Source organism: Malurus melanocephalus, unplaced genomic scaffold, assembly GCF_030028575.1.
Source record: "Malurus melanocephalus ecotype Western Australia unplaced genomic scaffold, MMel_1.1 scaffold_739, whole genome shotgun sequence".
In the NCBI taxonomy this organism is placed as follows: domain Eukaryota; kingdom Metazoa; phylum Chordata; class Aves; order Passeriformes; family Maluridae; genus Malurus; species Malurus melanocephalus.
This window is the reverse complement of record NW_026623971.1, coordinates 26035-40995: the sequence shown is the minus strand read 5'-3', so window position 1 is coordinate 40995 and position 14961 is coordinate 26035. Positions and strand designations below refer to the sequence as shown.

Here is a 14961-nt window from a genome sequence, read left to right as displayed (position 1 = left end):
AGTTTCTGTGGGCTAGCCATTGCTAGTTAGCTGTTTCCCAAAAATATTAATCCCTTTTTAGTCTTTGTGTTGTCAAAGACAAGAAGTCTTAATTATTTCAGGATTATACAAACAGAAATGAATCTCCAGACAGGAGGTAGAAGATAAAGCTGCAAACTACTTTAAAAGATAGTGAAGAGTGTACTTATTGAATTTGCCAATGCCACTAGCATTGGAGTGGCTACAAACACACTGGAATATGAAGTTAAATTCAAAGTCATTCTAAAACACTAAGCCCTTCCCTCAAGGGTTCAAGAAAGAACTGTAACTATCAGGAAAGACTGAACACCTTGAAGATATTTAGCTTGGAAATAAGTAGAATGGGGAACATGGGCTGACAGTCTTCACATACTGCAAGGGCTCCCACCAAGGAGTAAGGTGTTCTTTTTGATAAGATTGAACAGCAGGAATTAAGACTTCATTAGAAGACTTAACAATGGGAATTTTTCTGTAACAATAAAATATCTGTGAGGATAAATCCATAAGGATCAGATTTGTAGAAAGATGCCACAATGATGAAGTTATGGGATATCCTGTGGTAAGGCAGTCTTATTAGAGTGATTTTGAATGGAGTTCCCTGAATCAAAGGTCATCTACTTATTTTTCCCTGTTCATGATCTGTGGAGAAGCAAAAACTGAGTAGTGAAGTCCTCTCCTACTTATATTCTCCATTCCTCTTTCAGCTTATCTATCAGTTGTATTGCTGGTTCAATTGCAATTTTTATATATTTCAGCAAGAAGCTGCGATGAAATATAAACATTCCTTCTAGGTGATATAAAAAATTATGTGTAGTATATTTGAAAGCATACCCAGACATAAAATGACGAACTAATTTTGGGAATTGTATTGTCCAGGTACTTGRTTTTGGCAGTGTAAGTTCTTCTCTTTCAAAATCTGTGAACTTTCAGAGCCATTAATTCCTGAAGCCATTACACAGATCTTAGTGAGCTTTAGAATTATATTAGAACTTGTTTTTACTAAAGTAGCAGGGAAGGTAATGTGGACTTTCAGATAACTGTGTGATTTGATTGCCTTGAAAACATCTGGTGTTATGCGTCTGTATGTTTAGTTTTCTTGCCGTCCTGTTTTTATTGAAGGCACTTAGGGTGGATTGCTCTAGGGTAAAACACCAGATATGCTGAATTTCTATTACTTTCTTGCAATTTGCCATCATGAAAAGAGATATCCTTTTATTCAGTGCATGAATATTTTCACCTCAACTTGACATGCTGTCTTTTTTACTGCAGTCATTTTGTTACCTGTCGTAAGTGAGGTTTTTGCCATCCTTGGGCTCTACAATATCCATATCTGTATTATAGGGAAGAAGATGGCATTCTCTCTGATATTTATCAAAATACTCATTCTGAACTTCTTAGATTTCTTAGGGACATTCTAACCTCAGGGAATTAAAAGAAAAAAGAAATCCCTCTAAGTTCAGTTAGCCTTTAATAAGTGTCATAAATTGATTTGCAATGCAAAAATTACTGTATCTCATTGAATCCTAGCCATATTAGTGTATACCTCTCATATATTCCTTCTGAAACAGTGAATTTTGGATGTCAGTTTACTTGGAGACAGAGAGATGTAAATAATTTCTTACATGGTGAGATACTTTCTGGCTCTGAAGGTAGTTTGCAAAGCACATAGAAACTGCCAGCTACTGTTAGTAGAGGGAAACTACTCAGCAAGAAACTAAGTCAAAGAATGCTTCTGCTAAGTATGTGAGAAGTATCTTCTCCTAACTCTCAGTACTTCTCCACTCTTCTTGGATTAGTTCCCTCACCCCTTAATATTGTAAACATCTTCTTATTAATACCTTGAATTTCATCCACACTTGTGGATGTCATTTGCTGCACTGAAGAACTGCTGGGTGAATACTGTGTGGTGGTTAGAGTTTCAGGCTCAACATTCTGTATATCTGAACACAAGATCTGTACAGGAAATTTAGAGGAACCAGATGATACCCTACACACTTCATCATCATAATTACAATGACCTGGCTAGTGCAAGACTGTTCTGCTGCACACAGCCTGGCCTTCAGAGGTGTCCATTGCATAATACAAAGGAGGGAAAGATGGAAAGTTCTAATGAAGTATGGCAGGCAGTATTGAAAATRTAGTTTAGATAGTCCCTTAAAAGGAGGTTAATATATCTTAATACTTTGAAAATTTAGTTCTCTAGAGCTTTCTAAATGTCAGACTATAACAGGGTGCTCTGCCTAAGCCCAGTTATAGCAGCTTGAACTTAGTCATATTTACATGCTATCAGTGGTGAACTGAGTAAGGAGAGCCTGCTATTCAGTGATGCATTGAGTAAGTAAAGTCTGGTGGTTGCCAAGCTGCAGAAAGAGCCTGCGAGCCCAGCTACCTTTACCCCAACCCTGTTCCTGGGCCAGGCCACAGCCAACCTGGCCAAAGCCCCAGGCCCACAGCCCCTGGGGCTTGATGCACCTGTGAGCGTGCTGATGCTGGTGAGCAGCAGGGGCAAGGCAGGGACACAGCAGGGCTCTTCCCCGGGCAGCAGCAGGGTGGCCACCTGCCCCTGACCGTTGACCTCTGGTCTCTGCAGCTGAGGCAGCACCCTGCGCCCACAGCTCTGCCTGGCCCTTGATGCAGGGGAGTTAGAAGTTAAGGGATAACTTGTTAGAAACTTGTTGCTAAACAGTATATATTGCTATCTTCTTGCTAGACAGTGTATATTGTTTATTTAACATTCATTGTGTTTGTCAAAGCAGAATGAGCAGTAAAAGGTTATTGACAAAAGCAGAGACTGTGATCCAGCTTGTGTTCATGGACTCCCTACGCTGGCTAAAACCAGAGCTGTTGTTTGGACTTGGGCCAGGGACTCAGAGAGCATGCACAAGACAGAAAGGTGAAAAGTTCAAAACAAGAGGATGCGTATTTTACTTCCTCCCGAGACCCCCGGAGCCCACTACCAAATAACACTGTGCAGGTGTGAGCACATGGAAATGACTTTTGAACTCATTATGATACGAAATGGGGATAGGTCATGCATATGTGTAGGCGAATTTCAAAACTCGTGAATGTGTAACATGTAACCAGATATATACCAAGCAGTACTGTGCTGGGGCGCATATGCCTCTTTGGAGGATAACCTCCCACACGCCCAGTGCTGCAATAAACATACCTAACTTCACAACTTAAAATTATGTAAGTTGCAGAGTTTTGCCTCATTTTCATAGATAATTTTTGGATCATCCTGGACCAGCTGTGGGTGCTGAGCAGCAGGAAGGAGGCAGCGCTGCAGAGAAGACCAGCAGCAGGAAGGCAGCGATGAGGATGCCACCTCCGTCATCCTCATCTGGCCCAGCAGCTCGTGCCTTGCCACATTTGGGTGAGTTGTGGTGCCACTTGTCATGGCACGGCAGAAGAGTTTGCCAGCCACAGGAAGCACAAAGCCTCCAGCAGCCTTGCGATGGCCTCTGCCTTCCATGCAGAACATCAACAGGGAGTAGCCTGCATCCCCTGGTCAGCTTTGGCTTGCTAAAAGGCAAGGGCAAAAGCCTCTGCTCTGGCAATCAACGGGGAGCCGGGCTTTGGGAGCACCTCCCTCCGGTCTTCACCATGGGGCTCGGTCCTGCCCATGTTCCCCTGGGAATGGGGAGGGGCCGCGTGGGCGTGCGGGTGTGTCCGTCAGGGGCCAGGGGGCAGCAGGGCCTGACGGTGGTTCTCCTCTCTTTGTGCAGCTCCCAGGTACTGAAGGAGCAGTGGGTGGGCGCGCTGCAGGGGTAAGCTGCTGCTGCTGCTGCTGCTGCTGCTGCTGAGAGTTGCTCTCGCAGTGGCTGCACAGCTTTTCAGCTGGGAAGAGCTGCCCCTGTGCCTGGGAGCAGCAGTCAGGCACAGCTGCCTGACAAGGCACGACAGGGGCTCACCCAGTTCTCTTTTGCCACTGCACAGGGGCCAGGGAGCCCGAGTGAGCTGCCTGCCCAGCATCAAAGCTCTGGCTGCGGAGGTGAATGGCCGCCGTGCAGTGAGTGTCCCTCTGCTGTGGGCTTGGTGCCCAAGCACTGCTGCGTACGCCCGGCCCCAGAGGAACGGCTGCTCACCTTCTGGCATTGCTTGTCTCTTGCGCAGGTCAGGATATAGAGCGCCAGGAGGCTAGAGCAGCTGGTGGAAGAGCTGCAAAAGGTGAGAAGGGCTGCCTTTTGTGGCCTCTGGCTGTGCTGAGTTGCCGGGGAGGCGTGGCTAGCGCCGTCGCCTTGTGAGCAGGGAAGCAAGGCTCCCCGGTGCTGCTGGGCGAGCAGAAGCGTCAGGCAGCCAGCGGCAGCAGTGGCACATCCTTGCTGCTGGCACCGGCAGCACTGCTGTTGGGCAGGGCAGAGAGACCGGCAGCCCAGAGGCTGCCAGCTGCGTGCCACGCTCAGGCTGCTGGGGGTGGCTGGCAGCTGGCCGGTGGCCCTTTGGACTGCGGCACTGCTCTGCAAGCGCACCTCGGTTCTTGYAGGCTGATCCCAAGCAGAGACCTGCCATGGCCCCATCCAACAAAGGATGCCGCTGCCCTGGTAAGTCTGGGGAGGAAAGGCCAGCTTGTGTGGTAGCCGAGCTGCGCTCACTTGTCCACTGAGTATGGCTGTGCAGGTGTGGCACCCGGAGCGGGGGTGTGCGCCACTGCCCGCACCTTGGAGAAAGGCAGGGCCAGGGCTGGGGCGGCTTGTGCCAGCGGCACACCAGCTGTGGGGAGGATCTGAGATGCAGCCACACTTGGCAGCTGCCTGCTCCCTGCCTAGGGTGCTGCACGACTCTATACAATGCTTTAGGCAGGCTGGGGCGGGGCAGGGCAGGGCAGGCTGCGACAGCATTGGCTAGGCGCTCTCTACTGACAARTTTTCGTTTTCTTTGCAGCAGGAAAGACAAGTGTTAGTGGCGACAGCAACAGGACCAGAGGGAGGTGGCCCAGCCTCGGCTGGGCCCTTTGCTCTGCGGTGGGGCCGAGCCGAGGCTGCCCAGGCACCGTGGCAGGAGGGCTGCGGCTGCAGCAGGACGCTCTTTGGGCAGCCCCTGGCAGCCGTCTGCGTGGAGGATGGCACATTGCCCCAGCCCATCCAGGTTAGGCAGCCTGGAGAGGGACAGCCCATCTCTCTGTTTGGCTGTTGTGCAGCCAGCATCCCCACACATGTCCTCCAGGCACGGGTCACAGGGCTCTTCAGCTGTGGCTCAGCCTCCTGCTCACAGCCCCTTGGCAGCAGAAGGCAGGGAGCCCGAGCTGGGGAAGAGCTCTGGCTCTGGCCACTGCTCTTGGAGCAGCCCAGCTCCTCACACAAGGTCCCTGCCCTTGTGCCTCTCCTGCAGGACCTGCTTGTGGTCCTTCACCATCAAGGGCCCACAACAGAAGGCGTCTTCCACAAAGCGGAGAGCACTGGGGCAGTTCAGAAGCTGCGGCAGGCCCTGGACCATGGCCTGCCTGTCTGTTGACATGGCCAGTCAGCCAGCACTGTTGCTGGCCTTCATCCTCAAGGTGAGCCCTCATGTCCTACAGCTTCAAAGTCTCCTGCCAAGGGCTGCCATGGTCCAAGGCTCACCGGCAGCCCTTGGCATTTCAAGACTTCCTGAGAAGCATTCCCGGCAAGCTCCTCAGCACGGGCTTCTATGAGGAGCTCTTGACAGCCATGCAGATGGACAGCAGGGAGGATAAGATCTCTCAGATCCAAGTGTAAGTGTGGGCAGCAGCTTCCAGGTCTGCAGCAGCCACTGCTACAAGGCTGGCACTCACCTGCAAGGGGATGGTCTCCTTCAAAGGCTGTGCTTTTGGGCAGCTCGCACTTCCAGGTTGGCAGTCCCATTCCGGAGCAATGCACGGGGAGCCTTCCCTTGCATGGCCTTGGGGCAAATCAGCAGCTGGGAAGCAACTCTGCGCTTCCTTCCTACAGGAGTGTGGGAGCTGGCTGAGAACGCCCACAAAGCTACACAACGCAGCTGCTGGCTGCCCCCTGGCTGGGGCCAGCTCCGGGGGCAGCTGTGGTCAATATAGCCCTGCTGATGAACATTCTCTTCCATCCGACGGCTGATACTCCAGTATTCCTGGATGCAGAGGACTCAGATATGCCTTTGGAATCAAATGCCCAGAAGAACAGTAGGAGCAGGAAGGAAGCATGGACTGACAAAGGCAGCCTGAGGCACAGCAGCAGCAACAGAGAGTCCTGCACATGCCTAGCACAGCTCCCCAGTCCATGACCCACTTCTGACCCACAGCAGAGTACATCAGGAGCAGGGTGTGTGTCTCTTCTGTATCTTCTCTTGTTAGGCTGTAATGTATTATGACCTATGCACTTATAGATCTCTCTACATACACCTATATATATGTACCTATATGTATGCATCTGTATTCGTATATACACATGTATGGAAACAAATATATATCTATATATATACACACACATGCATATATCTATATGTACATACATGCATATAGGACTCCTAGGGGTTAGTTACTTACAGAACACAGGTTGTTGAAGGACCTTTTTTGAATATGGGACTCTTATTTCCAGTTTGTGTATGCTGTCAGCAAATCTGTCTRTTGCAAAACCAGTGTTTTTATGTATTTAGTATTTTATGTAGCTAAAACTCACTTCCTCACTGTTGGAGGTTGGGGTTTCTCCTTTTGTTTTGCTTCTCTTAGGGAATTTTCCCCCATTTTGTTGCTAAGGGAGAATAAGGACTAAGTACTTAAGAGAAACAAAAGAAGCTGCCAGACTCACAGGAGGAGGGCACATGGACACACTTCTTTTATCTGAGGGCTTTCTCTGAGAAGAGCAGAGAGCCTTTGATAATTGGGAGGAAAAGTGGGGTGGGGGCAGCTCCTAGTGCTATTGCTCTGTTGGCTTTGCAGGAGGACGGTAGAGCTCCTGCCTTGGAGGGAGAAGTTGTTGCTGCCGTGGAGCCCAGCGTCCTGCTTTTCTCCGTAAATGAGCCTTTGCTCATAAAGTAGCCATTGCATTGGGACATTACTAACACCTGACCTCACCAAAGGAACCTTCACCAATCTGCTCAGGTGCCTCAGGGGAAACCCCAGGATTCCCGAGCCCACTCGCCCTTTAAGGCCCTGTTCTGTAGCTGGGCGGCCACTGCCCAGTTCCCCACTGTTTCGCTGCCACTGTTACGAGGTATTCTTTGCTATACTGTAACTCACAACCCTGCCCTACCTGGAGGTCCCGCGGTTCAGTTACAGCTGCTGAGTTTCCCATATACCTCCTCTAGAACCCTGGGACTTTGCTCATCCCTGCCTGCCCAGCTTGCTACTGTGAGGCTCCTGCTACCAGCTCCTTTTACTATCCAGAGGGGGCACAACAATCGGCTCCCCCCGGGAGTTCTTACAGGAACTTTTCTCCATCCATTTCTGACGCCTGCGTCCACCCACCATTGCCGCATGGGAAAGAGCCGGCCGGGACCTGTGCTACAGCGCCCCCTGCCGGCGCGAGGTATCACAGCARCCGTCCTGCCCKGCCGGGAGCCAACAGCGCCCCTGCAGGCTGTAACCGTAACTGCACCACAGGGGAGGGCCCGTGACGGCCCAGAGAAGGCTGTCACTGGGTTTCTGGTTTTGTTGGTTGTTCCTGCCATTGTTATTTGTTTGACTTGTTATATATATTAGTAAAGAACTGTTTTCCTTTCCCCCTTATCTTTGCCTGAAAGCCCCATGATTTCAAAGTTACAATGATTCAGAGAGATGGGGCGTCAAATTTGCCACTCCAACGAAGGTCCCCACCTTCCTTAGCAGACACCTATCTTTCAAACCAAGGCATTCACCCCCATTCAACTTCAGAAATGCCTCACACAGCAGAAACAGAATTAAAAAAACTAGAGGAGCTTGTTCAATAAATGCATGTTTTCTGAGTGTTATGAAAGTCTGCAGCAACTTTTTTCACCCCAATGTACAAAAATCTGGGTATTTGCTTAGCTGATACAGACAAGAGTGTTGGTACTGTCACGATAAATTTCCTTCATGAGGAAGCCTCGGTACTGTTCCATTCGCTTTTCTGAGCTGAGCCTTCTCAGTGTTCAGTGCTCATCGACCATGGGAGCCACGGTGTTCACTAGCCCCAGCATCTTCTCATATAGACTACCTTTTCAGCACCACGCCTCGCCAACAATAAAACCTTGCTGTTTATGCCTAATTGTCGTGGGTTTAAACCTGATTTTTTTCCCAGTCTGAGTCACGACACCAAAAAATGTCGTGGTTTGAACTGTGCTGAAAGCCAAAAGCACCGTACCCAGGGCGTTCTCTCCCTTCCCCCACCGGAGAGGGCAGAAGGAAAAGCAAAAGCCCAATTAACAYTAAAATTTATGGCTTTCAGATAACGTAATTGAGAGAAAGATATGTACATGCTCCAGAGAATGGTCAGACAGGCTGCATAACTTAAGTTGCAAAATAGATTTATTATTGAAAGCTACTAAGAATACTACCGCACTGGGGAGGGGAACAAAGATAGGGAAAAATTTACAAGGAAAAGAAAAATAAAAATGGACATTTTAAGACACCTGTTATTCTTTCTGGGGACCCGTCTCTTTCTCAGGTTGTCCCTCTCCACCCCTATATCTTCCCGCACACACAGGGGACAGGAATGAAAGTCTAACATAGATCAAATTACTCATTATGGTTGTCGTCCAGCATCATAGGAGAAGAGTTCTTACAGCTCCAAGCTGTGGAATGTCTTTTCCCAAGAAACAGTCAGTGTATAACTGCTGATGGCATGGTAGTCTTTTCTTTACCTCGTAGGAGAAAGGAAAGAATGTTCTTCAAGGCCAAACTGCATTGTTTTGGTGGTGTAAGACCACTATCACAAATCTCCTGGCAGAACACAGCTTCTTCTAAGCATCCACTTACTTCAGACGTGGGGCGGGGGCACCTCTTCCCTCCCCGCAGAATACATTTTCTTCTTAGCATCAACTCACTTCAAAAGTCTTGGGAGGGCCAAGCCTCTTCCTCTTTTTTTGGCTTCTGATCAGTTCAGTCCAGTCCTCAAAGGCCAGGTTTTTTTTCCTCAGAAGGAAAAGGCTCTCCTTTTCTATACAGGTCTCTCATTGAAGAAATAGTCCTTTCGAGAACAACTTATTTTCTCCATGCTCGAGAACCATAGCAACAGCACAGCAACTCATCCCATCTTCTCCTTACTGTGATCTTGGGTCTCCATTGCTCTTCTTACATCTCCTCACCCTCCTGCTCTGTTTTTCCCCTAAAACGAAATACTAACAACCTAAAACTACATGGCAGCCGCCCCATCTTGTTTTGAATTCTTCTTAAGTACAAGACCATATGTCATCACAGAGGTGTAACTAGCCTGTGCAATTGGCCCAGGCCTGATGGGCAGCCTGTCCATCAACCTTGGAGCCATAATGGATTGGCTCTAAAACACAGGAGGTAGGGCTCCTTTTGCTGGACAAGAAGGATAAAGCTYCTAGAACTTTGTCAAAGGAGCCATCTTTGTGATTTCTTGGTCCCATCCCCCCACCACCAAAAATTGGACTGAGCAAAACCATGACACTAATGTAGGGTATAATGTTCTGTTTGTGTATTTGGATAGCTGTAYACATGTAATAAAAACTGGACTTATTAATTTCAGCTTTTAGTAGTGAGTGTAACTAAGGATCTTAGAATTAACATCCTRTCACACCAGAATGAACCTTTGTTTTCTGTTCCACTAGTTCTTATTTGTGCAGTTTGCCAAGTGCAAGCTGTTCTCTTAGAGTGTCCAAGTTTCTCTAGGGTTTTCTTATCTGCTACTTAGAAATTTGCCTTTGAAGAACTGTTTTCCTTTTTCCCACAAGGTAAAGAAAAAGAGTCCCATGCCATCAGCAGTTATACACTGACTGTTTCTTGGGCAAAGAACTTCGACAGCTTGGACTCTTCTCCTATGATGCTGGAGTTTTGATCTATGTTAAACTTTCATCCCTGTCCCTCTTTGCATGCGGGAAAGCATGGGAGGGTGAGAAGAGGGGCAACTTGGAAGACAGCCAGGTTCCCAGAAAGAATAACAGGTGTCTTAAAATGTCCATTTTTATTTTCTTCTCCTATGGCAAACTATCTTTGTCCCCCTCCCCAGTGCGGTAGTATTCTTAGTAGTTTTTAGTAATAAATCTATTTTGCAACTTAATTATTCAGCCTGCCTGACCATTTTCTGGAGCATATATGTATCTTTCTCTCAATTATGTTATGTTATCTAAACCCATAAATTTTTCTGCTGAGGGAACCTTCACTCACATTTACAGGAAAATTTCTGTTTACATGGCTTTGCATCACAGAGCTTTGCTTTTRAAAAAGTTTTTGCTTTTATGCTTTTCTTTTTAAATAATTTTAAAATAAGGCAGCAGTAGCCCTAACTAAGGGACATTTTAAGTGTATTGTATTTAGGATTTCTGAGGGTCTTGTTTCTTATTTCATGGATTTTGAATGGCTCTCAACATCCAATGGCATTACCGGTGGATTTGTCCAAAGACATTTAGAAGATTTGCGATATGGTTTATTGTAAAGTTGTAGCTGTTTCTTTATTAATAGGAGGTTAACAAAAACTTGACTTGCCCTTAACTATAAATCTGTGATTTGTGTCTGCTTAATTCCACTTATGTTGTCAAAGGGGAAGTCCTCACAGATTTGCGTTTTCACTGATTTTGCTGGCAAGGAAATTGTGTTGCATAGCTGTTGCCTAGTGTTGTGTAGCTGTTGATTCATGGACTGAGGTAACACTAGGCTAATGTGGCACTGACATGAAAAAGAACTACCAGTCTTTGTACCAGTGAAGTTAAATTAAAATAAAAGAGACTGAAGCGAATTTCATTGCTAGTGGCGTTAACAATGCAGATCATGACTGAAGATACTTCTTCCTGAGAATGATGACTTTCACTCTRTCCAACAAAGACCAATAGTGACTAACCTGAAATTGTGTGTGCATATGTGGTATTGCACTTGTGGTTTCTGTGTTAAATGCATTTGAAGTAGAATAAACGTTCAAGAATGATTCATTATTCTATGTTCATACATTTTTGCTTTCTCAGAGAGTTCTGTTGTGTAAAAACTGRCACACCTTACTTCACATCTGACAGCACCTTACTGGAATAAAACCACAGTTTTTGCTTCTGGAGTGTATATTTTAAATGCCAGCTCTCTAATTTATCTGTTCACTCCATCCACCAGTTTTAAAATAATCTTCAGTGACTTCTGTTTTCAAAGGTAGAAGTAGTGATGGAGAGTCAATTCTTGATGTGACATTCTTGTCCTTCAAAATTGTCAGTCTCAACCAAAAAAAGCTTTCCCTGATAATACTTTCAAACATGTAGACTGGCAAACTTTGAAAAAGAGACCTCATAGAGCTTATTTCATCCTTAGGCTTTCAGTATTCCGCTAAAAATATTTTTTTGCAATTAAATACTTGACACTTGATGGTCTCTAGTTATACGTGTTAGCTTATTTCCAAGTCTTTCCTTATACTCAAATTTGGCTCCCTCAGATGTATTGCAGATCATTGATTCATTTCAGTTCAGTTGTACCTGCTCTACTGGATCTCGTGTGGGATATTTGCAGAAATTTTGAACTGTAATCTCTATTGCATATTTTACCTACTCTGATACTTAAATTGAGTAAATGAATAGGTAGAAGTGCCCTCCTTTCCACCACTTTCATAATTTTTTAGGTAAATGGTTTGAAATATAGAAGAACTTCTAGACACAGTCATCACAATGGGAAAAAGTCTTATTCCCTCATACAAATGTGGCATACATTTACATACTTTGGCAAGCAAACTCTTGCTTTGGCAAGCAGTTACTCTAATTACTCTAGTTTATATATGTGACTAGTTTTATTTGAAGGGCTTTTCAAAATAAAAATCCTAAGAAGGCATTTGTAGACACCTGCTACATGTGCAGCAGTGATGACAGAGCAAGTGTTTACTGTGATCTTCTCTGGGTTTACAGCTTTAAGCAAAAGAATGTATTGGCAATTTGATTTTCTGCAAAATAGACAGACAATTCAAAATAAAGCTGGGATACTGTGCTAGAAATGCTCACTGTCATCAAAGCTATTGACTTTTTCCACCTGGCTTGCAAGCTTTTGGAGCGAAATAACATATGTGCTGTCGCTGTTGGCCAGACAGCCGACACAAAATAACAGACACAAAGACACACATATACACACACAGAAAGTAACCCCTTTATTCTGGGACAGGCCTCTTTTATCCACTTTAGYAACCAGTGCATGCATTTGTGTCAAACATACATTGGTTAGTGAGGCTGTCACTTTCTACTCAACAGCACAGGATTGGTAGGTTTGCAAAAGCTACAGTATTAGTAATGTTTATAATTGTAAGCCACCTGCATTATCAATTCTACATTCCAATCTCTTTTTCTCAAGATAGCCAAGGACGTGGTGTTTTTCTCCCATGCAAGCTGTTAACACTCCCTACAATGTGCCATATTGTAAAATGTGGACTTAACACACAAACACACTATGTTGTGCCTAATGTAACAATAGATGTGATGGCAAACTACTGAAGAACAGGTCATAATGATTTTTTTGTTAATTTGCCTTTGGCAATGTTATGAAGAAGAATGTAGACATTTGTTTTCCAGTCCAAGAACAAATAGAACATGTTCTTAATGTGCACTTGTGTATAGTTTAAATAACAATGTCAATATTTTTGTTTAAAGAAAATGTTGGCATTTTTTACTTTTAATTTTTCTTTTCCTCTGTGGATTTCACTAAGGAATTTAGTGTTCATTATTTGACCTTGACTTTCTGAAGGCTCCTATAGAAGTGTTTCTTTCAGATCTCTACAGTTGTTGCTGTAATGTTCTGCAAAATAGAAGAGGATAATAGAAAAGAGAAAATAAAAATTGAAATTCTTCATTAAAGTGATAATGATGCCTGATGATTTTTGCTTTTCCTTTTTATGCTTTCTGTACCCTCTAGGCATCCGCCTGTACCCCTTAGCCCACATGTTTGTAATTCCTGAAGCTTGATATTCCAGCTTAGTTTAGGAGTTCTGCTGGGCACAGACCAAACATCCTGAGGAAAGAGTCAGTGTGCCCTGCACTATCTTAAACCCGAGGCTCTAGCTTTGGGTGAAGCCTTCTCTCTGGAACATCTTGTGTAAACTGGGCTCTAGCCTCATCCAGGGGGGGATTCATTAGAATAGGGGGACATTACTGCATTTGTTAAGTTTCTTATTGGGGAAACCTAGATAGATATGCTAATTCCTGAAACCTATAAAACTTGTACCCGTGCTGTACACAGGTGTGCATTCTGCCATCAAGTTGTGCACCTGGGATCCCAAATACTGAGGTAAACCCCTTTTTATCCCCTTAACCGTGTCTGTGTCATTATTAAAAACTGGCCTTTCAAGGCAACAATAATGAAATTAGTTAAGGACCTTATATAACCTTGAAGTAACATGGAATTAAGCCTTAATCCTACAAATCCTTAAGAGCATGAATAGTACCACAGGTCATCCAAATTACTAGAAGTGTGATTGTTTATCATTCCAGAATTTCATGGAGATTAAACCTCATGTATTCTGCTTTTGCTGATGAAATGCAGAGGAAAAATGGTGTTCGGGATAGGTCACTGGGCCAGTAGCTGGAAGGTAATTTTTCTCTCCTTTGATTTGAACTTGATTTAGAATATATATATTGCTTAAACAATAGAAAACCCTGCATGCAAGGTTGCTAATTGCTTTTTTTCTTTGCGAGCTCTTTAATTTTTTTCTATGTAAGTGCATCAGTGGCACAGCTTTCTGTAGATATGTTTCAGAATGTTGTTCTTATGAATCCACCAGAATCCTCATTTTTTCAAATCCTGAGAGAAAGGTTGAATGCACCAAGGAATCTAGCTTCTGAAGCTTCTTATTAGCAGTCATTGCCTGGAGCTATAAAAACTCCTAGGAATAGCAATTTACAATCTCTGCTTCCTCTTCACTATGCCATGTACACTAATCATGAAGTGTCAAGCTACTGTGTGCCCAGTGAGGTACAGGTCACTCTTTCCTGATGAAGCAGGAATGACATGAGGTCATTTACAGTGGTAGTAGAACACTGTCAGTATCTTCCTGATCTTTAGACAAATTTTTGTTCAACTTAATGTAAGCCACATGAGATGCTTGTATTCTGTATGAATGCCATTCAGCAGACATGGTTTATATGCAGTCATTGTCATTCATTCACGTATGTGGATGATGAGGACTGAGGAGCCAAGAAAGCAGTGTGGTCTGCTGGGTTACTTACAAGCAAGGAAGGACCACTTACAAACTGGTCATGGATGTGAAAGTCAGAGACAGCCTTGGCAGCAGTGACCTTAAGATTGTGGATTCATGACCCTAAAAAGGGAAGGAAGGCAAAAGACAAACCACAGCTCTGTTTCAGGAGGCAGTCTTTGGCCTTTTTAGGGATATGTCCATAAKAATCCCATGGGAAACATTCCTAGAGGGGATGAGACCTGAAGAGCTACAGGCAAGTCCTGTACCTCCAGTCCTTGAGAAGCCGATGAAAAAACTTTTTCCTAAAGCATCTGCAAGGGGATAATACTAATTGAAAACTATGGATATAGTGCTTTGAGGTGCCTCTGAACAACATGATTAGTATGATTTATTCCCCCCTCACCCCCATCAGAGCCTTACAGGCAGTGCCCCTAGTGATTTTCATTTGGATGCTCTAGGATCCTTTCTAGAATGATCTAGRGAAGATGATAGCACTGCTTGATCAAAATTTGAAGTGACCCTCTTAACCTTTGTAATTCCTGGTGCATGGCAGCTGGTCATTCACAGGTCAAAGGGAAAATTCTTTGTGTCCTCAAMAGTAAAACTCTATGGTTATACCCTTCTTTTTACATTTTCTTCTGTCAAGTCTTTCTGTATGATGTATATATGTACATCTTGCAGAACTTCTTCAGCTAATGTATTTCTTTTCTTGGCAAGCAACACA

At 44.9% G+C, this 14961-nt stretch overlaps 1 protein-coding gene across 1 annotated transcript; it reads left to right on the top strand.

Annotated features, from left to right (window-relative positions):
* Positions 1–3333: 3333 nt before the first annotated feature.
* On the top strand, positions 3334–6407 carry LOC130584621 (uncharacterized). Its single transcript, XM_057384715.1, has 4 exons — positions 3334–3394; positions 4135–4188; positions 4267–4562; positions 4903–6407. The coding sequence occupies exons 1-4, from the start codon at positions 3334–3336 to the stop codon at positions 5470–5472; spliced, it is 981 nt and encodes a 326-aa protein (XP_057240698.1). The 3' UTR covers positions 5473–6407.
* Positions 6408–14961: the final 8554 nt, after the last annotated feature.